The sequence below is a fragment of the Urocampus carinirostris genome, chromosome 9 (genome assembly GCF_059441175.1).
Source record: "Urocampus carinirostris isolate Australia breed hairy pipefish chromosome 9, RoL_Ucar_1.0, whole genome shotgun sequence".
Taxonomy (NCBI): domain Eukaryota; kingdom Metazoa; phylum Chordata; class Actinopteri; order Syngnathiformes; family Syngnathidae; genus Urocampus; species Urocampus carinirostris.
Window position 1 is genome coordinate 29,505,993 of NC_142357.1, and position 25,722 is coordinate 29,531,714.

Consider the following 25,722-nt stretch of genomic DNA (forward strand, 5'->3'; position numbering starts at 1 on the left):
CAGCTTAAATTCAGGAAATCTGGAACTGACCATGCAAAAGGAATTTGAACGATAAAGAGATTAATTCAAACATATTTTCTCGGACTAATCTCTTTCAAATTGACTTCAAACCTAAGACACAGCTACACTGCAAAATAATCTCTTACTTGTTTGATTGGCCCATGTTATAGAGGATAGGTTCAACCCTACAGAACAGAACAAAAAACGGGGAGATTAACACGATTTGAAAGCAATATCAGCCAACTGAGACTCGAAAAATAGTAGTAGTAATGTGTACTGCGGAAAAAAGAATATAGCATTGCCGTCATTGTATGTCAAAAGTCTTGCAGGTATCATTGGTGAAAGGAAACATCTGGCATGCAAATGAATGAGTCTTAACCAGCATCCCTGGCACCAAAGTGTGCCAGGTCGGCTCATCATTTCCAAATAAATGTTTGCTACATCTACTTAATCCAATGACAACCGTTGTAACTGTATAAACACCTATTGCCATGAAAATAACAGGACAACCGCTGACGAACAAATCTCAAATTGGCAACTATATTGAAAAGCAGTCTTATTATTTCTGTACTCATTCTTTGGGTTCCTTGGCTTGATAAATGTTGTGAAACATTGCATTCAATAATAATGAAAAAGGCCAGTGAGGCCACAAAAGATGTGCGATCTTGTTAAAAACTCAAAATCTATAATTTCACAAAAAGGAACACCTATACAATACTAATGAGCCCTAGTAATGTGACTTCTGCAGCTTCAAATGAATATACTGATTCGCTTGGCATAAACACTGCCAAAGAGACAGTCATTCAACTAAAAGCTTATTATTGTGATTGCAGTTTGCAGGCCTGGAAAATTTGCACAACAAAAGATTTATGAGTTGGTGCGAAACTAATATTAAAAAAGGGAAACATGGAAAAAAATATTTATGAGTGTCAAATAAAGCTAAAAAATAATAAAAATATAACTGACAGATGACTGAATAATAAAATAATCTGGCCTAGTTTTGACATTAAAAAAAGCATTCAGTTTGTCACAACAGATACGTAACTAAATAACACTGATAGCTATCCAAGTATTTAAACTGAAAGAAAATTATAACCAGCATAATAACCACACTTTAGTTTTAACTACACTGGAACAGCTCTGATCAAAACCGTGTTTTGTAGTTTTTTTAAAAGATGAGAAATTCATTAATTCAAAACATGCAAGTGAGAGAGAATTAAATGTACTAACTTTTCAATTGACTCCATCTTCACAATTAAAAGGAGGAAAAGAGAAAAGAGAATGTGGTCAGAGCACCGTTTACAGGGATTAAAACCAGTAGAGTGTTTATGCATAGGCAGAACAATCATCAAAATGCAGCAAACATGCAAAGAGTTAAACAGAGGCATGCTTTTATTTTCAGTAGGCCCTGTGAGAGAAAGGCAGCATTGTCCTCCTGTCAGGCCAAGCTATTGTCACACCGAACCGTAATGACTTGGCACAGAACCTTTGTCATTCCCCATCTCGCAGCCACGTACGCAAATGCCTTTCAAGAGTTATGTAAATTGGCTCTGGCGCTGACCCAAACGCAGGATTTCGGCAGTGCCGCACTCACTCATGTTGACATTTTGTGTTATGATTCCTGTCCCTAACAACCGAGTGTCGCAAATGCACGCTTCAATAGAAAGCCATCATCTGAAATAGCTCAAGTTTAGACTGATGTTTTCGTCATAGCTGGTCCCGTTGTTAGCATTTGCTCAGTGTACTGACATTCTGCCACATGTCAAACCACCTCACATTGCACTAAGAGAAAACAACTTAAATAATACAGCTCCAAGGTTCTAACGTTGTGTACTGCCCAGAACAATTTATGAGTCGAGCTGGTAAACTAGAGCATCACACCACATCGACCAGAATCGCAGTATGGAGATGACCTAAATGGCAGCAACCAGAGAATAGTAAATGCATATAGTTGCGTTTTACTTTAGCCATAATAACAATCGTTCGTTGCAAAACAATACGATTCTGTAGAACCTCTTGCTCATTAATTAAGCCTTGACGCACTTGAAGGTACATTGTTGTTTCCAGGAACAACTAAACCAACGGTCGAGAAGTACAGCTTGCAAGCCAGATATGGCTATTTTCATTATTACATTCGGCTTGGATATAAGTAAAGAACAAAGTAGTCTTCTCTGCAAGTTTCCTCTTGTAGAGAATGCGAAGCCAAAGCAACAAGCATGTTGTTCAGTCCAATATATGAAAGGGCAGTTTCAACTACAGTTTACAGTCATTCCGGTACACCAACAGACCCAGTTTTGGTTGTACGTCTCAAAGGAATCCTTCATTTGGAAGCTAATTAAACAATCTCTGTCTACTGTTCAGTCACTTTATGATTGAAACCCACAAAACAAACTGTAGAAATACTAAAAATCCCAGCCAAGCAACCAAAGCAATTTGATTGGGTGAGCGGATCTCTACACACATAGTGCACCCCATAAATACAATGTGTGTCCTTGTTTGCAGTATTTTGTGACATTTTTACAAAACAACTCCGCAAGCACTTTGTTTTGAAACTATCATTTAGTAAAAAAATAAGCCTCAGCGATCTTAAGTAGCTGCAGGAGAGTCAAATTACAAGCGGGATATAAAGTATGTTGATATGGGACACAGGCTCAGGCATTGTTATTATTATTTTATAAATGTTATCAAATATGTTCTGAAGAATTTGTGCTTGTCTGGAGAGAGGATTTGGTTTAGGTGAATTTTGTCTACAAATATTTGATGTGGCAGTCCCTTAAAAAATTGCTTTCATGGCTCTTTGAGTCAAAAAGGTTTCCAACCCATGAACTAAACTGTGGCCTCAAGAAGATCCCCATTCATACATCACTTCCCTGTGGAGCTTCTGCTTATTACATGGCCAAAGCTGAAATAAGAAAACTATTTTATAGAGATTTAAGTGGATTTCCTTTTGTATAGCTTTATATCAACTCATACAACATTTCACGCTAAAAAGAGTTGTATTGAATGCAGGCGGATTGTGAGTCTAGTTTTCAAAGAATACACAGACAGAAAACCAAACTTTGTTTAAACAGCCGCAGACTCTCGTTGAAGGAGTTGCGAAAATGCTTAATTTTTGCCAGTTCTTACTGACTTACCTCAACCCGACATCTGTGTCACATTGTCTCAAAAGGTGTTTAGTTATTGCATTTCTTGCTGCTTTTAAATAATATATATTTTTTGTATGATTTATCATTTTAAATGAGTTAGCATCTAAGGTTTATAGTGGGTTTTTATTTATTTTAATTTTTGATTGTTAAATACTTCTACATTTTGTGAAAGAAATAAAAAAAACTTCCAATTTCATGATTGTGACCTCCTGCCCCAACTGATGGAAAAGCAACAACATTGTCAGCCATGTGAGCAGACAGGCCACGTCGATACTTCTGCATTAAATCAGCAGTGTTTACTTTTCCTTGACCTACCGTCTGGATAGTTTGAAGGATGTTAAAAGTTTTGGTCCTTAGATTAAGCGATTTACTGCCTTTTCTGAGCAGGTCTGTTTTTCCTGTTCCTAGCTGATCTATTTTTTTATTCCAATAACTACTGGGTTTTTTTCTTTCTTTTTTTTTTTCCCAAACAAAATTCTGTCACAGAAAATAAGAGATGACTGATCCATTGTTTTGCTAGTTTTTCCATCGTATGTCTAGAAAAAGAATTCTGGTTCTGATTGGCAACTTTCATTATTTTACCCGCGCTTGTTTTTTTTTCTGAAAATTCCGTTAGATCTAAAAGTATTGTTTGTAAGTTGGGGAAAAACAGCATTTTTCCTGTAATCTACGACAGTGTCAAGTTCAAATTCAAATGTATGCAAAGAGAAGACATAAATATCTAAGAAACACTCAAATAGCCAAAAAGTGATATGTGTTACATTTCTTTTCTGATTCCTGGAAATAAGTTCAATTTCAGGCCACACAAGGGCAAGTCTAACTCAGATAAAAGTTTTTGGATCAGAGACTGTCGGACTTGAGTGCAACGTAGCAGAACAAAGTACTTTATGTAACAAATCTGGTCTGTTGCTGCAAAGTGAACCTACCCGTTCTGTGGTTGAAGCACACTGGCCTGACTGCGTGGTGTGTTAAGTGTAGGTGAGTAGGCCACAGGCTTTATGACAGGTCCTGTACTAGTGCCGCTTGCTGAGAAAGGTCTTGCCATCTTGTTAATGCTGGTGCTGGGCGCAAAGGAGTACTTTGGTTGCGCGCTAGCCTCGGCACGCGAGCCCTATATATCATGGTGAGAGAAGGAAACAATGCGGCACACCACACAACATGCAGTTAGATGTTGGACACAAAAACAGTTCATCGCTTTGACAGAACTTAGTTTGAAGTTGCAAATAATTGGGCTAGGTTGAAACTATTTACACAAAACCCAAGCAATTTATTTGGGGTAACTCTTTAAATTGGGGGTCGCCAAATTACAGCCCTCGGACCGGCTCAGGCCCGTTAAACGGTTTTATTCCGGCCCGTGAGACACAGGTGAGGGAAGCAAAAAATAAAAGAAGAAGCCTTGTCAAAATGATGCACTGCAGTTTTCATTTTTTCTACTGGATGTCACCAAAGCTACTGAGTACTATTTATCAACCGGAGAACATTTGAGGAAACGTCCCACTGTTATTTTACCTTAAATAGAAGTCACGGACGCACTGTTTATAGTGCCCGGCTGCCTTTGCAGAGGTTAAAAGAAGCTATCTGTAATAGTAGATAGAAAATCTAACATAGAAGTTCCCAAATTCAGGTAAACATTTTTATTAGAAAAATAGGGAGAAAAAAAATCAGAAAAGACTTAAATCATTAATTCAACCAACTACAGGGGCGTTTTAACCCGCCCTGCCAAATGAAAATGGTAAAGATGTGTTAAAAAAAATACTACTCATAAAAAGGTGTTATTTTGGTATCTTTTTTCTCTTGTGTCCCTTAGTGTGCCCCCATAAAAACAAATTTTCGTTCCAATCATGGTCAACCTTCAAATAGCTGGCAACGTTTTTCTGAAGTTGCCTTTTTTAATCGATTGTATTTATTTATTTTTAATTTCGTGCAATTAAACATTCCTGAAGTAGGCCTATTTTTTCAATGCAAAATGATAAAATTTAGAGCTTAAAAGGGAGATATTAATTTGCTAATACTTTAAATTGAAGTTTTTATTCGTAAATATATTTGTATATTCTAAAAACAAATTAGATAAAATGGTCCCTTCAAAACAGATGGACAATGAAATACAACTAGCACAGATTGATGCAAACGAGAAAAAAATGGATAGGCTTATTTTTTTTTCCTCTTGTATTGCTGAGGTATGGGATTTAAGACTGTCGGCATATACGAAAAATTAAATATATCATCCAGCCATTTTTTTACTTTGCTTAGGCACTTATGCAAATGCTTTCACGCCAATGCAGCCTGTGACTCAAAATGTTTGCCCACCCCTGATTTAAATGATCAAATGAAAAGAGCCCCACATGAAATACATTTTACAATAGTTGTTCTCTAACGGAAAAGTACCGCAGCTAAAATGCAGCGTTGACTTTGTGCAAGTCCCGCACCCCATCCCAGCTGCCGTTCTAATAACAAAACGCTTCATGACACCGTTGTGCTTTAAAACTGTAATCAGCGATCCGAGTGGCTCTTAAGAGACGCCACGGTAAAACTAAATGTTTCAGACTCTTTCAGTCGAGTGTCAAGGGCATTGCACAAAGAATAAAAGGCAGGAAATTCCAAAGCATTGTTAACGCCACTCCAATCGGCCAAATGGATTCGATGGGGCGCTGATGCTTGGCTAATGTGCAGCCTCTGGACGGAGTCAGACCTTGACAGGTGACTCAAGCCAATCACGTTACTCGAAAGCCAAAGAGACACCACACACCGTTCAGGTCAAATGAAAGCAGCTATTACGGCAAGGCTTAATAAAGGCATTTTAGTATGTGCCAAACCACTTGCGCACATGCGGTAAATGAAAACGACAGATGAATAAAGACTTACCTTCTGCTCTGCATCGAGTTTGACAGCCCTGTGGAGAAAGAATGAGAGCATGAGCATAGTCCAACTTCCATACAGGGCAGTTACAAAATACACGCATTTTGTTCCATTCTGAAATTACATTTAGAAGACAAAGTGGATTTAGGTATTTCATATCATGTGCGGTCCCTTTTCAAGGTTTCTTAATTTTCCTCGTGTTGAGGTTTTGAGGTGTTCCTTGCCCTCATGGAGGTTTTAGATCAGGGGATGGTGTAATAAGTCCATAGTGATTCGATCTGCAACCTCAGTGAAAATGTTTAAATCTAAGCTTAAAACACACTTCTATTCTATGGCATATGAATAACCTATATTTTATGTTGACAATATATGTGCATGATTTGCCCTCATGTACGTTTTAGATCAGGGGATGGTGTCATAATAGTCTGTGGTTTGCAATAATATGTGGTCTGTGCAGCCCTTTGAGACTCCGTGATTAAGGGCTATACAAATAAACTTGACTTGACTATCGTAGTAGCGAAATTATGGAAAGATTAATTGACTCATTTAATAAAGGCAATAAACCTTGTTTAACTTAAAATCAGGGATCGTACGCCCGTTTTATAGCCGAAATAAAGCTCTCTTTAAAGACCTTAGAATCCTATTTTCCAGTTTCTCCAGTACTATTAAAAGAAGAAATCCGGTGTTGATCTTGTAATTATTTTAGAGCCACAACTACATTTGTGATTTACATATAAGATTATTAATCTTGCATGTGCATTTATAACACATATGATTTTTAGATCTCGAGAAAATCGCAAATACATTGTAAATTATATATTTTTTTCTTAAAATGCTGCTGCTGAATGTTATTTACAATGCACTATTATTCTTGATTGTATTATTATAATTATAACTTAGGCCAGTTTTTCTAAGCACTATGAAACCTGATAGTGTTTATCATATCTCTTCAAAGTGTTTATATTTTACCCTGGGGTTCAATGTCTAATCTCATTGCATAAAATGTTTCAGTACATTAATTAATGTCATAAAGATTATATATATATATATATATATATACATATATATATATATATATATATATAAATGATGACATTAAACACAATTCTAATTAGGGCCGCGACTAAGGAATTATTTTAATAATCGATGAATCAGTCGATTATTTTTTCGATTAATCAAAGAATTAGATTTTTTTTAAAACACTATTTTAATTTCCCCTTTATTCAAATATTGAAGTTTTGGACGGATAGAAAAATAGCGCACAAAACAACAGAATATTCGGTAAAACAATAAAAATTCCAAGTGTTAGTCAAACAGCTTTACAATAAACAAAAAATACGTACAATTGTATGCCATACACCTGCAAATATGTAAGTTTTTTTTATAAAATGCCTTAAAAAAAAGAGGCAAAATAGGAGGGGAATGAGAGTACGTTTGTATGTTAGTGGCTTTTTATTTATTACAACAAAACAGGACTTAAAAGATGTGCCCAAAGGGTGTGAGCTGAAGCCAAAACTTTTAAGTCCATACCCCTATTCATTTTTTCCTAGCAGGGAAGACAAAGTTAAAAATCAAAACTTTACCCCACACATGAAAATTACAAAAACAAAGAAATCATAGTTCAAACTTATAATAGTGTTGCTAGTGACCCTCTACACATTTCAACCTTAATCCCTTCAATGATCAGAGTGCCACAATTTTCTATTAGTACATATGTATTTCCAAACTGCAAAGCACCTAAAACAAAATGTCCCGAAGCTCCCGAAGACAGATCTTGCACCTACGTCACAGACATTGTTTAGAGTTGCTTCCCAAAAGAAAGGGTGACAGACAAGCGCTTACGTTAGCCTGCCCAAGCCCTGATTAGGAAGCTGCGAAGACAGGATGACGACAGATACAGTGAGCAGCGTCTTTGCTCGCCGCCATGTCTGCAAATCAATGTGACGTTCACAGTGCCAGAGCTTGCCGGCTGTCCCAGTCCTAACCCATCATTTGATGAGCAATGCTTTAATCGCAAAGGGGGGAAAATGTGTCATCACTGTCTTCCAGTTGCTATTTGACACAAGTGAGAGAAATATGTAGAAGTGATTTGTATTTTTCAGGAAAGGGTTCACTTGGACCGAGTCTGACCCGCCAATAGAAGAAACAAGCTCAATGAGATCATTCGACCTCATTTCACGCATCAATTAATTGCATGATGCAAACTTGGCTCATCAAAAGTTTGGATGTTTTTAAAGTAAGCAGTGTTGGGAGTTACAAAGGAACGTGTTCCTGTAACACACTGTAGAATGTTATCAATTAAAATTTTGCAACTTAACTGTCGTTACAAAACGGGGAGTTACTCAGCTACTTTTCAAAATCCAGACTGTGGATCACGATGTCTACTGAAATTTGTCATTTCCCCTATGCTAATGAAGTTAATAAAATCCTCAGCAACACGCTGAATACAACTAATGGGCAAGGCTGGGATGTTTATATCTACAGACTAAATACAACTAAATACAGTTATGTGGCGCTGTACAAGAAACACATAATTTCTCCCTCTTGATATTCTGATTTTCTTGCTCTAATCCATATTTACAACTATAAAATAAAAAACTGAAATCAAGGGGTCAGTTTTCATGCGCATATTTGGTTATGTGTCACCAGTAGCGGATGATAAGTAGTTTGTGGGGGAGGTATGATTTGGTATTTTCATTGTAAATTATTTTTGCAAATGCCATTCCAACAGAAAATGTCTTGGAAATTACCCAGAAATCAAGAAAAAAATATTCAAGTGGTTTGAAGACCGAAGTCAAAATGGACTGTTAGCTTGCAGGCCAAGAAATATGAAGGCCTCAACGCTTCTACAGGTTGGTGAACAAGTTTTCTTCTATTTATTTTATTATTCGGCTATTTTAATGAGTTTTAGGGGGGCGGCTTCAATGTGAGTATATACTCTATTTCGTACCTAGATATTTACTTTAAGAGTAACGTGATACTTTTGGGTGTAGGTAATCTGGGGCGTAACACAACTAGTTTTGAAATGAAGGAAGTAGAAACTGTAACCAAATAATGTTATTTTCAACAATGTGTACAACACTGAAAATAAGACATCAAAATTGATCGTTTCAGATTATCATAACAATTTTATGGATTAGTGTTCACGCATAAATTCAACTTCTAACAATTTTCTGTTTCTCCATTTGGCAAATTATGTTGAAAGAATAACCCCTTTCTGATCCCAATTGATGAAAAAGGTTATCTGTGACGTTAAACGAGCAAATAAAAGCAGCCATCTCTCATCAGCGTGCAGCTGCCCTCCTCTGCCGGCCAGCACAAAAAAAGGAATGGATTGCAGCCAACGTACGAGCAAACACAACTGGCAACAACTTCGCTCTGGGAAACATTTCAGCAAGATTGGGCGCTCTTCATCTTTAATAATAATAACAAGCAAAGGGAAATATGTTGATTTAACATACTGGATCTTTACGTTGCTGGTTTGCCTCCCCAAGTTTGGACTCCCAGCTGACTACATTAGACAAATGGCACTAGAGTCCTACCCTCCTACCTTTTGCCTCTCGATATGTGTGTTTAGAAAGTTTTCTGGGGCCTCTTTTTCCCCCATATAAAGTTATGACAGACATTCCTACAAATTTTACTTGTAAGACATCATGATAATATTACTTGAAGTTGTTTATATTTATAGCTTTATTGTGCAGCTGTTCAATTAACTTAAATATTTTATGAAAACGACCCTTAAAATTTGACTTTAAATTCCCTTTTTGGGACCTACAAAGAAAAGCCCTCCATTTATGAATGACTTCTTTAGATCTAACCCAAATTCATGTGAAAGGCTGAATTCACAAAGTGGAAATTAAAGATTTATGTTATAATACATACACACAGTATACACGTACATATATGCAGTACACATAAACATGTATACATATAAGAGTTGCACCAGTGTACATGAAGCAATATGGTAAAATTATTGATAAACACTGAAATACTTTTCAACGAAAAAGATGTCACTTTAAGCAGAGAAAAAGTTGCAGTCTGTTTTGGAGAAGAAGAAAATGGTGCAAGCTCTCAGCAGACTAAAATTACTGAGCAGCATTACACACTCGTGCAAAATATTGTTTTATTTTTCATGCGAACATTAAATAAGGAACATTAATCAGTACGATGCAGCTCCGGAGTTAATACAGTAGTTGTGAGCCTCTCCAAACCGAAATTATGTTCATAAATTCTAGTCTGCAAAATACTTTAGTTTAGGTTTGATTATACTATAAGTAAAATGGAAATGCTCTTATCTTTAACAGTGGTAGAAACAATGATGAACAGGACAAGCATAGGCTTAAACATGAAACATCAGAGGTTGAACATGTCAAATTGAGGGCTTCCTGTATTTGGATTTTATGCTTGAGTGAATTAGGCTGACAAAGTTTAAAGTTCTGGCTCTTCTGTTTGGAAAATCAAGGGGAATCATAATGAAAGATTTGTACACATCAGCCCAAGTGTGTTGGCATGCAAACCCAAAGAGAGATGGGTGAGGAGGGGGGTAATTGGCTGAGCAGCAGCTGTGTTATCCGCATGTGAACTTATGGGAGCAAAATCACAAAATCTAAATGAGTCTCCTGACAGTACCTCAGCAGCTCTTGTTTATGACTTGACAAGTCAATACTTTCTCATTTTATCCCATCCTCAAAGCAACCCATCTTCTTTTGGGTGGATGGTTCAAATTTTTTGTACCCCCCCTATTTTAATTAGGCACCCTGTGAATCATTTTCCCTTTGCACTCTAAAGAGATACTTTATCAGTCAGAACTTCTTGGCAGAATCTCTGTGGGTAATTCTTAAGTGCTGCTTGTGTGAAGGTCAACCACTTTTAATTAAAGTGACTGAAAATGTAAAAACATTTTCTGGCTGAAGCTTTCACTAAGTGTATTACTCTATATGCGGTGTATTTTTATAAACCATAGGTGGAAAAGGACAAAGGCCCTGGCAGCACTTGTCAATGATGCATAATGATGCATATGACAAGTGTGCAATAGGATATAAAGAAGATGTTAAACGATTTTGTCTGCAACCAACTTTGTTTAAAGAAACACTTTTTTTCTTAGTAGCGAATGTCTTTCTCTTAATTGGAATTGCACCTCACTATCATGTGTGGGTCTAATGTTTTTTTTAGGAACACTTGCTCAATCTTTTAAACGCACTCTAGGTTTGCACCTTAATGAGACAGGTACAGTACATACATTATTGCTTATTTTTTTCTGCAAACTTGCCTGTTAAGAGTAAGAGTGAGGGAGGAGGACGCCGCTCTGATCTTGTTTTGGGCCTCCACGTGGGTCAGGTCCTCAGAGTTAAGGTCATCAATCGAGACCACCCAGTCTCCGACCCCGACGCCAGCTTGAGCTGCCTTTCCCCCTGGTGTCAGCTGCAACAAAGAATGAGAGAACAGATTTGAGCTACTTCTAAATAATCTCCGTTGTGCACTTTCACATCACAAGTCGCCTACGCCTTGTAAGTGGCGTTGTGTGCCTTTAAAGTTTGCTATCCTGAATGGTAAATTAACTTTGCACAAGGCGGGGGTCACAAGCGCAGTACCCTCAGGTACCAGGTAGCCAAGGACTGGTTCTTAAAATAGAATAGGTCATTGTGATTTTCCATTACATTTTTAACAGGCTTGATGTTTTAGTGGTTGAAAGAATCTATTTCAACACTTAATATCATAGTTACAATCAGGTAGTTACATAATAACATTTTAAAACATAGTAATAACATAACTTATTATTTTAAAAACTCATACCAAACAGGTAGCCCTTGGCACTAAACAGGCACATATAAATACCCTATTTCCCATATTATAAGGTTCACCCCCAAAACAATATTTTTCATACACAGGACTAAAAGGTGCATAGAATTGAGACTACAGTAAGAGTTTCCGTTTCAAACTTAGGGTTTATATAATCAGTCGTTAATATCACTGACCAAAATCTCCAAAAATTGTTTGCAACAGAAATTAGCAAGACTTAATTACCAACAGTTTTACAGAAGGCACATGAAAAGAATAGAAAAAAGGCTAGCTTTAATTTTGTATTTTTATGGAAACGCAGTCAGAAAACAAAAGGATTGTTTAGGTTGTGACGTCCTCCACACAGAAATCATTTCCATTTTCGGGAAGAAAAGAACCCTTGACACCGCAATGGTCATCTCTATTTTCAGCTGGAAATAATGGTGACTAAGCACAACTACAGACCAGAATATCATTTGTTTATGACCAGCTCAACAGGGGGCATGTCAAACCTCAAAATCGACGCAAAAAGTCATGTAGGGCTGACAGTGATTTAATACTTGTTAATGACACATCATGAGCGACTCATGGAGTGTTTACAGTCAAACTTGCTGGGAGAGATCTCTCACTCAGCACTGGGAGGGATTAAAGACATCACATGATGTCATCAGTCATCATATGATTCACTGCAGATGTGCCAACAGATGATGAAAGCACATCTTGAAAGCTCCAGACAGCCAACACATGGCACACACAATACGCAAAATTTACTGGAAGAGCCATGTCGTTATTTCCAAACAGACAGGTACGTCTGACCAGTTACACTCCTAGAAAAATAAAATGCCACCATCATTCCGGGCTGAGAAAATTGTGTGCAGTCTTGTTCGAACCAGGTAGAAAGAGTGTTAATGATCTAGGTATAATTTCCTTAGAATTGCCTACCGTCGCCACTCAAACCTCTAATATAAGACGCCAAATCAGGTTTAGTCGAGTCCCTGTCAGCTTGGCCAAGCGGATTAATGAAACACGAGCGTGTGTCAAATGCACTGATAAGTGAAGTACAAAGTGGCATCTGATAAGAAAGCCTAGCCCGGGATTTCAGGCAAAACCCCATTAGGATTACTCGCCGGTGTCACGGATCCCCGCAACTGTTGGCTCATCACAAGCTCAAAGGACTCAGCAGTTGGATCAATACTTTTCTGCCATGTTCAGCTAAGCTATCATGGTGGCTGCTTTGATTCCGCGCATTAGACGTAAACACTTGTGCAAGTGAGGAGGGAGGTGATGTCTGTAACGCGCTGACAGCTCCATCAAGCTAAAAATAAGACAAAATGCGTAGTTCTGAGGGAATTCTTCTATAGGCAAGTAAAACATAATTGTAATAACTGTTGATTACCCTCTTAGTGATGCACTCAAAAAGAGCAAGTAAACTATAGCAAAAATAATAATGATTGACATTTTGACATATTCTAACAGGAGGAAGTGTCTGCTTAACCACTGAGATTTCCTGGTAACAAACACATTTTGAACTTCCTTTTTTGATCTTGTGAACTTTTAGCTATTGCAAACTAAAACAAATAAAAACTCCTTACATTGGAATTTACTTATGTGATCTAATGGAAGCAAATTCTAATGTTATGTTTTTATTGTTTGATTGACAGTCGAACAGGTGTTGATTTAACAATGTCTGTTATTGGGGTTGTAATCGTCATGACATGCACTGCAAATTTTCTAATAAAGTTCCTCAATTGGATCCAATTAGCTTGTGCTTGTATACCCAATGTCCTTTGAGTGTGGATGTTTCAATGAAATGACTAGCATCTTTCCAAAAATAATAGAGTCTTCGCTGAATTATTGCAATTTTCAGCTCCATTTATTTAGCAATTAAAGCTTTGTGTGTTTATGCCCTTGTTTTGTCCATCATCATCATATAATCCCATAGTAAGACGTTTGTATTTAATGGGTAAATGTATGGCAATGAATTCGCACTGAAGTCTGTTCCAGTTCAATTGATTACTTAAAAATGTAGAAGTTATTTATTTAATTATAAAAGTGCAATGCCAACAATCTAGACTGGGAGAAATTGAAAGCGGGGTGAGGAAAAATGTTGGTGGTTGACTGAAATATTATACAAATACAAAATATCTTTAACTTTAAGACATGCATAGGAATAAGAACATGAGCTAGCCAATTTGAGTGTTCTACTTTTTAAATTATGCCTTCCGAAGCACGTAATTTAGCTTACAGTAATTACTCAATCAACTTAAAAAGGTATACACATCTGTGAAAGACTAAATAAATACAAATATTGTTGGATTATATAATGAAATGGATATTCAAACAAGATTTTCATGAGAAACAATGTTTAGCTTTTGTTTACTTAATTCTTCTTTAAGTGATAATAGATGGGAATGGTTTAATACCACTTTTTCCCCATCTGATACACATAACCAAAACTGAAGCTGGTTAGCCTGATCGATACAGATCTGTTACTGATCAGATTCTTTCTATCAAAAAGTTAAAGAATACATGTGAATGTATTGTGCTTATTAGCGAGCGCTACGTTTAAACGTAACCATAGTAAATGACCTTTTTCTTTGCCGCATAATTATAAAGATTGTTTTGAGAGAAAAGGTTATTTGTTGTCAGGAAAAAGACACGTGTGCTCCTGGCTCAGGTTCAGAACTGCAGCTGTTCCCTCATTTGAGAAGGCTGCACCTAAAGTAGCTGTCCTAAGGTCTTTGGTTAGTTTCGGGAGGGGGGTGGAAGTGGTGGAAACATTATATGCCCAGCAGTTTATACATGTCGAAAGACAGTAAAAATACATGTTGTAGAAAGCCATGTTACATGCACTTACGAAATAATGTGTAGTAAAGAGCTTAGATGTAGGAGTATCAACAGTGATATATGTTTGCTCACAACTACAATAAATTACTTATTTACTGCCAGCCTTGTGTTTGATGTCTTAAGTCGTCAATAGCACTGACAATATCACTAAGAGTAAAGAATCCTCTAATCAGATTGGTCCCAAACCAAAATAGAGCTGCCTAGGTTTTTGCAAACAGATCAACTTTCAAAGCCTCAAGAGCAACTCAATGTGCAAGGTCTTCAAAACGCTTGGCTTGTTATTTTTCCACACTGAATTTTATTTCATGACTGCAGGTATATTGGCCAAGTAACTCAGCCCTGGCTCATTTTTTATTATTTCCACAGCTATCTGGGGGCTAAGGGACCGTCTGGACCAACATTGCTTGCACGGCACAGCTGATACAAATCCATAAATAGTCCTCGGAGAAACAAGAAACCAAACCTTTAAGCGCAAGACCTCTGCGCGCGGTGGAAACACCTTACATTAACTGGCTTTAAAACCACGCTACTCTGTTTGCAAGGCGAGAAATTTGCAGTCGACCCGCCGTGGGAGACATGCCCCCTGTAGGCAATCCATCAGTTGGGTACTGAAATATTGATTCAGCCCTCTAACAAGGCTGCTATTCCTCAAGCGTAGGAGAGAAGGTTTAAGGGCGCTGATCTAAAAACAGATGGTTGACATGTCAGACGCTGATGCAAAGCGAAAGGATCTAGACACATCCAGCTGTGGCAGTGAGACGTTCATGTCTCTGTAGTAGCTTATTGACGTGACATCATCTGTAATTTCCTCCCGACACTCGATTTCCGACGACGGGCCATGTGTTCACTGATAAAAAGAAAAAAAGGAAACAGATGGCGCGCAGAAGGACACACATCATTTTAGCAAAATGTTTAAATAACATAGGTTTAAGATCTAGGACAGAAATTCCTAGGAGTTTACCCCAACTGTGAAGCCATATCTAAAGAAACTGCACTCTTGCCTTGTAAGTTGCTTAATTGTCTGGTTAACACAGTAAGAGTATTTTTGGAAGTTACCTTACATACAGTCAACCACTAATTGCGCAACATCTCCCACTTGAAAATATTAGAGAGGCATGTAGTTGTCAACAGGAGGATACCTCAACCATGACAATGTGGAACAAAAATTGTTTTTAAATAATTCATTTGAAAATAATAGTGAAAAATAAGTATTTGGTCAATACCAAAAGTTCTTCTCAATACTTTGGTATGTACCCTTTTTTGGAAATAACAGAGGCCAAACTATTTACAAGCTTTTCATACACTGTTGCTGGTATTTTGGCCTATTCCTCCATGCAGATCTCTTCTAGATCAATGATGTTTTGGGGTTGTCGTTGGGCAACACGGACCTTCACACATTTTCTATGTGGTTGGGATGTAGAGAGTGAATAGGCCACGCCAGGACCCTGAAATGCTTCTTACGAAGCCACTCTTTTGTTGCCCTAGCTAAAGGTTTAGGATCATTGTCATGCTGAAAGACCCAGCAACGTCTCATCTTCAGTGCCCTTGCAGCTGGGAGATTTTCACTCAAATTTTCTTGATGCATGGCCCAATTCATTCTTTCCTTTACATAGATCAGTCGTTCTAGTCCCTTTGCAGAAAAAACAGCCCCAAAGCATGATGTTTCCACTCCCAATGCTTTACAGTGGATATGGTGTTCTTTTTCTGATTCAATTCAGTATTATTTTTCCTCCAAATATAATATATATATATATATAACCCGTGTTTCTACCAAAAAGTTGGATTTTGGTTTCATCTGACCATAACACATTCTACCAGTCCTCTTCTGGATCATCCAAATGCTGTAGAAAACCGCAGAGGGGCCTGCACCTGTATTGGCTTCAGCAGGGGGACACGTCTTGGCGTGCAGGATTTGAGTCCCTGGCAATGCATTGTGTCACTGATAGTAGCCTTTGTTACTGTGGTCCCAACTTTCTGTAGGTCATTTGCTATAGGTCTAAATGCTTACAGATATACCAAAGGGAGAAGGCGACACATGATAACCATTGTAACAAGGATTACAATACAAAAAAGGCACACGGATGGCTATCCTTGCTCGGTTGCATCCCTGTAACCAATTGATGATCGGGACTGGTTTAACAGGGAGGCCTCTAAAGCAAGGAAATTTTCTAATAGCATGACAATCCTCGCAAGTGGTAGTTTTAAAATCTGTTTCAGTTTTTCTGGTGGCCACCCCCTCCCCATCTGTATCCATATACTACTCCACTTGACCAGCTCAAAACTCAAAGGTAAACACAATTTTATTTTTTCTTTAAATGTGTATCATAATGTTATTTAATAATATGTGTTTATATTCTATATAAGTATTACCTACTAGTTACTATATACTATTTTGTTTTTGTAGTTTTCATATGGGGTACCCGGGGTTTGGAATGCATTAGCTAATAACCATTAGTATCTATACCACACCATACAGCAGTTTCACTTTGTGATCGCCACTTAAAAATAGAGTAATGTAATATCACAGGGTGTTGTTTTACCTTGAAAGAACAGAAAATTATTTCTCTTTGTTTAATTGTTTTAAGGCCAAATTATGCACGAATACCCCAACAAAATAGACCCACACATTTTCTCCAAACTGTGCTTATCGAGACAATCAGACATATTTTTTCTCCAGCTGAGAATCATTCACCCACGTCCAAAACACAGAACACCATTTATGTCCAATTTCAAACCATTTATAAAATCCCCATGAGAAGGCACAAAACTTGCCAATAAAAAAACAAATAGCCAAGCACAAACAAGGGTCTGAGGCAACTACATTTTACACTTTGTAAACTTTCGACTCACGGCTTACAGGACCAAATTTTAAAGCCGGTATTTTTCAGTGTCTGAAAAGGTTTGATGGAAGTTCAAAATCCCTATTAAGAGGATGGATAAATCTGTCGAAATATCATTTAAATGACATCATGGTGACCCCGCCCCTGGCTATAACTCAGCTGGGATGTACTTGAGTTTCCTTCCTTAACTCTGAACAGGATAAAAGATATTATGGATGATTAATGGAAGCATGACATCAGAGTTTTGGGTTGGACACTCAGGGAATCTGCATTACCAAGCTGCGGAGTGATATGAATCTGATGTTTGATATAAACTACAAAGAAAGAACCACAAATTATTCTGTATCTTTACTGGAAACAGTTTGTAGAATTGAATTTCCATTTAAACACTAGCGCAGAAAACAAACTTCTCTGAGGAAATCAAAGCAAGTCTCTATTAGTGGAAAATCTACTTGTGTGTAAAAGGACAGTTCTTGAAAAAAGGTAGAGCAAGTTTTTACTGGCTTTTCCTATCGTCTTTGTTTTTCTTTTAATAGTAGAGTAGAAGGAACAAGCACACTAATCTTTTCTTTCTTTAAGGGTAAAAATTCCCCTGGGTTCTGAAGTGTTTACAATGGAACCTCATATTAAAACAAAACAAAGGGTCGTATAGAGTACAAAGTATAAATTTTTTCCCTGGCAAAGACTTACCGTATTTTCACGACTAAAAGGCGCACGGGTAATAAGGCGTACCGCCCCAATAATAGTTTTTTGTCATATATTGTCCATACATGAGGTGCATCGGACTATAGGACGCTACAGTGGGAACCCCTTAACATTCCGACAGCTTGCGAAGAAGCAAATACGTGTCTCAGACACGTACGGACACGGTGTCTATACGATGTCACCAATCACACAAATACGTTATTCCACATATCATTAGGAAGGTTAAACTCTTGGGATTCAAGAAATGCCAACCATTTCTTAGTTTATATTTTGTTGGCCACTGTATGGACAGCAAAGTAAGAATTTCATTGTGCAGGAAAACGTGGTTCTTTACTGTGCATATGACAACAAACACTTTGAATTGAATCAAATTTAAAAATAGACTCATCACAGAAACATTCAAGATCAGTCTGAAACAAGATGCTGGGAAAATATAAAGCCGTGGCAGCTCACCAAAGTCGTCTTACAGCCATCACGTTCAATAACAATACGCAAGCATGGTCCTCATAACCGTGAGTGTAGCAAATCCGACCGTGAGAAATATTTACACACTCCAAAACATGCAGTATTGCCGACAAATAAAAGAAAAAAATCCACCGAGAAGCATCTGCATCGATGGACATTGCTTTTTGCTAGCTTTCTGTTTAGCCCCATAATTCATGTTTACAAATACAGACTACAGTGGTAAAAAATGTTTTCTCCAGGCCGTAGAGCAACCATACATGCGATTCACATCTTTTTCAGCCAATTGCAGGCTTCGTTTTGCCCTGCTTTAGCCTATGCGAGTCTGGAAATGCTAAAAAGGATCCGCCTTCTTTAGCTCCGAATAACTTAAACCAATAGTGACAGATTCAAATGATGATTGATACACTGGTTAGGAAAAGAAACGCCGGTATATATATGCCAGCATACACCACGGACCACCTCGCCTATGGGGGAGAATTCGATTGTTCTCAGTTATTTTCGATTGTTCTCAGCTTAGGGATGCTGCTGGAAAAGTGAATTTCCCTTCGGGGATGAATAAAGTATCTATCTATCTATCTATCTATCTATCTAGTCTGCCTTATAGTCGTGAAAATACGGTATGTGCCGAGTATTTCTCTGTTATTGGTTGATTCGAGTTTTCTTTTTTGGTCTACTAACCCAATTTTGTTTTTATTCTTTCTCATAGTGAAAAATAATGTTGGCAGAAGGTGAACTAAGTCATATGCATTTAAAATGTGGGCAGATGTATTGTTATTTGATCTTTTGAAACTATTGAGAGCTTATTAGTAAAGTTTTTATCTTTACTAAGGGCTGTATTATATACTGTATTTGTACAAGTAATCTTCTACAAAGGCACCTGGCACCTCGTACCTTCAAATGCGGACTAAAAACGAACAAATAATTTGAATATTTTTATAACATACTATATATCCTTGCATAGCTTTTGTTCCCTAAGAATCCACAAAATCAATGAAAAATCACTGTTTATGCCCTGTACTGAAACCTCTCATACCCATTTTTTAAAAAGAATCAACATGACTTAAATATGAATCATTACTGAACGTTGACAAAACATGAGCCTGTGAGACATCAGACACAGAAGGGAGGCAGGGATTGTCTACTGGCAGCGACAGGGTGGATGCGAGAAAAATGTTAGGAATGCTGAGAGAGCTTCCCATGCTCAAAACCTGGAGGGGAAGGAAAGCAAAGGGGTGCCCTAAAGAACATGGAAAACTACCAGTTTACTGGAGCTCTGTAATGCTTTCAACACTTCGCCATAGTCCATCCCTATACACATTATAATGGTCTATTGCTACGATTTATAATGAAGCAATACTGCATAGACAAGCAAATTTATCCATGCGAGCAACAACTCCCATGTCACCTTTATGCAACAAAAACACTTCAAGGCGTTGATCTATCAGTGAGCTGTCACTTTCAGTCATTTTCAGCATTTAACTGAGCCTTTTTACGTTACTCCTCGTCTTCTTCATTGGTTCATCTTTTTAGACTCCCTGTCTGGCTTTTAGATACTTTTCAGCAACCAACCGGCAGAAAACAGAGACCACCCCAAATGAACTCTGTGCCAGAGGAATTGCCATCCTCTGCCAATGTGAGATTTACTGTTCACTTTTTATTGACATGAGGGGAGCAAACACTTCCAAAGAAAGCTTGTCACAACTTTATAACTCCTAAGCCAGAAGGGTTAGAAAACTACTAAAGCTAAAAAGATTTTATTTTTTTTAAAACAGACTACTCGACCCTTTTTTAACCTCTACAAGCATGGAGGTAGACTGGTCGTGCCTGTCTGCACAGAAATCCCTTTAAGAGTCCCAAAATCCTTGTTTGGAAAAGGACGAATCATCAAATCTTTTCTTTCTTGTCGGTCTAGCTGGGAGCGAGAAGAGAATCACTGGGTAATCTTCCTTGCAAATCTGGTAGCAAATTGAATAAGAGCATATTTTGATTACCATGTGGGAATAGTTTGCTTTTCAAAACACAAGTACAGTAATCCCTTACTAATTTATGGTTTACTTATTGCGGTTTCGCTACTTAACATATTTTTGTCATGCGTTGTGTTCTGGATTCTGATTGGCTAAACCGTCTCGCCGCCCCTTTTCTGCTTGTGTCTTCCTGCGCATCAATGATGTTGCGTTGTACAAAAGCCAACATATCAACAAAATGCTCTGGACAGACAGAAGCACCCAAAGGCAGAGGAAAAAGCTTTCTATCACCAACAAAGTTGGACTTCTTGACAGCTTATCTTGTTCTGGAGCCACGTGCCACTCCCTACTGGCTCCCTGGTAAACAGGATATATTCTTCACCTTTTCCAAATAATGAAAATATAAACACAGTATGCATTACCTTCCTTAAAAGGCTAGTATAAGTCTTAATTTTTTGCAGTTCCAGACATATATTTTTGTTTTTATTTTTGGTCCAATACTGTATGGCCCTTTCAACAATTGGGTTGCTGACCAGAAAGCAAACACAGTTTTCCACAATTGCCAGAAAAAAATAAAATCACGTGAAGTAAAGTGGATTGTGTCCATATCGTTGTGCCATAAAGCGGTAAGAATATTCATAACATTGTAATTTTACAATCAAGTTATACGTTATTTGAAGAACAAAAGATTGCTGTATCAGGAATATTCATATCTTGGTTCCCTGCATGCAAATGTACAGAGTCTCCTCATCGGGAACATCACGTTTTAGTTAAGCGATGCGAAGCTGAGCAGAAAGGAAACGTGCACTGACAAGATCGTTGACGTTACACCTCGACGGCACCCGGCTTACAAAATCGTGTGACTCACGGCTTACTGCATTGTTGTGTGAGCACGTGACCCTTTACAAGCTTGTGCCTTTCTGGCAACCGCAAAGAAAACGGGAATGCAGGCAAGCCGTTGTGCACTTATAAGGCCTGGAAAGTGCCTGTAGCGCTTGTCAATACCAGGTTAGATGCTATTTGCAAGACGGTCACTCGTGAGGTGTCTAAAAGATGTCAGCGTGTCCTTGAAATTTACCAAGGATGGAATGTCACATTAATACTAAGGATATTGCTTGTTCAGCCGCCTGCACTGTATAAGAGGCCAATAAAATAAATCGGAAATGCTTCCTTGTGGACAGAATAGCTGGCATTCTGCCAAAGTGGTGTTGTTAACAAGAACAGAATAAGCAAACAGTTGAAATGATTGATTAAGGTCAGGTCAAGACTGATAACGTACTTTGTGAGCACACAAAAGCATCAGTAGTTATAGCTCTAAATTACCAGCAGAGATCTCTTTGCACTTTTCTCCCTGAGCGGTTTGCTCAAAAAGGAAACTCATAAAAGCAAATTGTAGTAAAATACATAAGGTCCGAGATTTGTTTAGCAATGACTGTTTATCATGCAGTAGACTTATTGCTTTGAATTGTGAGTCATGGAATATGAATAAAGCAGCTCCGTTTTAATTCTGGGGCAAACATCAACGAGCTTTTCAAGAACAATCTCACAAAAAATGCCAAATAAGGCATAATGGCATATCTGAAACTGCTTTGCCAGTGCCAAACAACACAGTGAAGAGGGATTATGTCAGCCACTGTGTATGCGTTTTGCCTCCCATGGTCAAACAATTTGATGCAAGAAGTTGCCAATGTTTGGTTTGGCGTACAAAAAAAACCCTGAAACACTAAATGGGAGTGTGCCAGGGCAGGGTATAACTTTACAACCTAGTGCAAGCAGTTGGTCGATTTTGAATCCTCTATTTCATGGAGGTATGATTTGCTATTCACATGGCTTCGACACATGGATAAACACACATACATACAGTCGCTCCCCTACTTATGACCATTCGACTTACGTAAAACGGTAGATACGAACATTTTCTTCGTGATGTCGAAAAATATCCGGACATTGCTGTAAGTTAGATTTTGTATTGTGTGCACTTTTCTCCGAGTGCAGGACATTACTGTAGTGCTTTTTTCCTCCACTACCAACGTGTGGCGCTGTGAGAGGTCACTCAGCACTCGGAATCCACGCGGAAGAAAAAAAATCTGCTTCATATTCTTAGTTCGTGTGTAAACATTCTATATCGTCTATGTCTATACTATCTCCAACGCGTCAAGAACTTTGACATTTGTATTGTTTCCCATCTCGTGCATCCATTTGATATGGTTGGTGTAAAGTGTAAAGAAGAGGCGAGCCGTTTCTTTTGAAATGAAAGTGGAATAAGAACGCTTTATGCGGTTGAGAAAATGGTCCGAACGCTTTTTTTCGGCCACTTTTTACCACAGAGGAGGACCTCTTGAAGCGCATCTTCCAAAAGTAAGTTAATCTTAACTTTATCTTTATAGAGCAAATTATTTTATGAAATGTTTATTTTTTAGTACAAAACAACAAACGTTACTTATACAAGCCTTAAACAAACTTATGTAGACTTTAAACATACATTCCATACAAAATATAACACTGAAGCAACTTACGAACAAATTCAACTTACTTTGTTTTTGAGTAGAGCAGCGTCTCTACATCAATGTATCTTTACCAAAAGTATACCAGATTCTCCCGAGATTACTAGATAAATATATTCTAACTTGTAGCACACGCAGAGCTACAATAAACAATAATAGTAAGTGATTTATTAAATGTTTGATCATTCTATCGATTGTTTAAAAACTAGGAGGGATTTAGCTTCAATTCGTGTAGTATAAACCAGTCATTTTTCTTAAAATTAATTACAGAAACGAAACAGTCATGATAATTGAACTACTAGCTTGGCTAAGAAAATCTTTCAAAGTAAAAGATAATCGCTGAAATCAACGCCAAAACATCTTGCTCCAAAAATGTATTTTAAAAAGGACCCCCAAAACACCTAATGTTGAAATAAATTCATGAATAAATAAACAGTAACACCCAAGCGGGAGGCCTGGCCAATATTAAGGAATTTTAAAAAAGAAAAAAAACATAAGATTTAGCCAATTAAAATACATTTTGGGACTAACATTAGCAAAATGTCGGTTATCAATTGTGGTCTTGTATGATGAAAAACAATTAATACGTTGGTGAATGTTTTGTTTTAGAAGCTAAAATTCTGGGGTTTCAATCATTTTGAATTCAATGGGTATCTTAACGATTCAACATTTCTAAAATTGTATGTACTTGTTTATACATTAGTTGTTGATCAATTGTTTTTTGCACCTTCAACACAGATCTATGCACACACAGAAAAGACCCACTCTCCAAAAATGTCAATACATGTAAATGCAGACAAAATTTCTTACCCTCGACACGGTGAGTGGCATGCTGAAGTCTTTGCCGCCCTGCAGCCGGAAACCCCATGGCGCTGGGCCGCTAAGGGTTACAGAGTACACGTTCATAGCCTTAAGGATAGACAAAAGAAGCAACAAAATGAATTCCTTGGAAAAGGCCGCCAACGCTGTGCAGGATATTAAATGTTGCACCATCGATAGACTGAGGCAACGTCGATGTTGAGAGCAAACCGTTGCTAGGAGGAAAGCCCTACGCGATATAATTTACATTGTGGGGACGATGGAGAATATAGTCTTGACATGAATGTTTTGGGGGTTTTTTTCGACTTATTCTCAGTGTTTAAAATCAATATACACCAGGGATCAGGAACATATGGCTCGCAAACCAGATGTGGCTCTTTTTATGAGATCTGGCTTGGAGATAATATATTTTGATGCATTTGTTTGTACATGATTCAATTGTTTGTTTGTTTGTAAATGATTCAAATTGAATCTTTTCTTCCGGCGCCGTCACGAATGGCAGCCACTCCAGCAGCTCCCGTGTTATTTTCGATTGTTCTCGATTGTTCTCAGCTCAGGGATGCTGCTGGAAATGTGAATTTCCCTTCGGGGATGAACAAAGTATCTATCTATCTATCTATCTATCTAAGAGCGGGAGTGCAAAACCATGTTTCTACCACTAATAGCATGAGCATTGCAGTGTTTTCCACTTATATTAGTGGTAAGAATAAATATCAAAAAGTTATCTTTTTTTTTGCATGTCTCTTAGCCAACGAGAGGCATCAGAATAATCATGCATGTATGAAGTTTGCCTTTGTCCATTTCCTGGATATTTTTTCGTGTGAATACTTAACATTCTTTTATAAAATGACAAATGATCGACAATGTGCATGAGGACTTTTAAGAAGAATGTAGATTTCAAAGATATTAAGGATTAACATTTAGAATAGAGGTCGAATGTTGCGATTCCAAAGGTTAAAATTGTAACTACGCGACAAGGTACAAACCCTATACATATTTCCACATAAACAACATTGCTTTCCACCGTGTTTTGCAACCAATATTCATGACATAAATGATGTTCCATAAGGAAGTGCAATGGTCTTAACTAAAGGAGAGTGAAGACATTTTTGGTGGAACATTTGCTGAAATGGGACACAGGCGCTATGCATTATTATTCCATATATTTCATGAAAACATCACACGGTGAAATAAGTTTCACTGAAGAATTAGCTCTGGTCTGGAGATCAGGTTTAGTGGCTTTGTTCAATTTTGTTCTAATAGTCTGGCTCTCACTGAAAAAAAACTGATATTTGGTTTCATGGCTCTTAAAGTCAAGAAAATTCCCAACCCCTGTTATATACTATCTTGGTTGGTTGGATCCCTCAACTACTATGATAAGGGCACCATTTCCCGTGGTGTGTCTTGGGCAAGTACAGCCTGGTCGCGCCAATCCCTCTCCAGGCCAACATATGTTTCCACCCGGTCTCGAATCGGAGAACACTCGCGTTTTAGGCGAATGTGCTAACAACTGCACTGTGGAAACATAATTTCTGGTAGTTGCACACAAACAAGATTATTTGCTAGCTATCTTTTTATTTTTTTGCAAGGACCTGTAGTGGACTTTCATATATTGAGTGCGATATCACAAATAGACCCAGACACCGTCATCATAAATCTACTGCATAAAAGGAAGAGCAGTGACATTTACCAATAAGCTCCAATTTCAATAGAACACGGACCGCAGTCAACACATTTCATTGAAAGATAACCCGTGTAATAATCCGTGTAATCGTGGAACACTGGCCGGCTTGCAAAA

The 25,722-nt window shown here is 37.8% G+C and overlaps 1 protein-coding gene across 5 annotated transcripts in view; it reads right to left on the bottom strand.

Moving 5' to 3' along the window:
• The window catches only part of pdlim7 (PDZ and LIM domain 7), a 50,074-nt gene that overhangs the window by 18,143 nt on the left and 6,209 nt on the right, over positions 1-25,722 (bottom strand). For 2 of the 5 annotated variants that reach the window (XM_088343443.1, XM_088343444.1), the window contains exons 2-6: positions 23,916-24,014; positions 11,272-11,423; positions 6,009-6,036; positions 4,073-4,257; positions 147-185 (exon numbers count right to left, since the gene is read on the bottom strand). In XM_088343443.1, coding sequence (XP_088199569.1) covers positions 147-185; positions 4,073-4,257; positions 6,009-6,036; positions 11,272-11,423; positions 23,916-24,011 — 500 coding nt within the window. In that variant the 5' untranslated portion in view covers positions 24,012-24,014. Of the gene's footprint in view, positions 1-146; positions 186-1,230; positions 1,248-4,072; positions 4,258-6,008; positions 6,037-11,271; positions 11,424-23,915; positions 24,015-25,722 lie in introns of all 5 variants that reach the window. The other 3 variants (XM_088343446.1, XM_088343447.1, XM_088343445.1) reach the window with 3 other exon arrangements.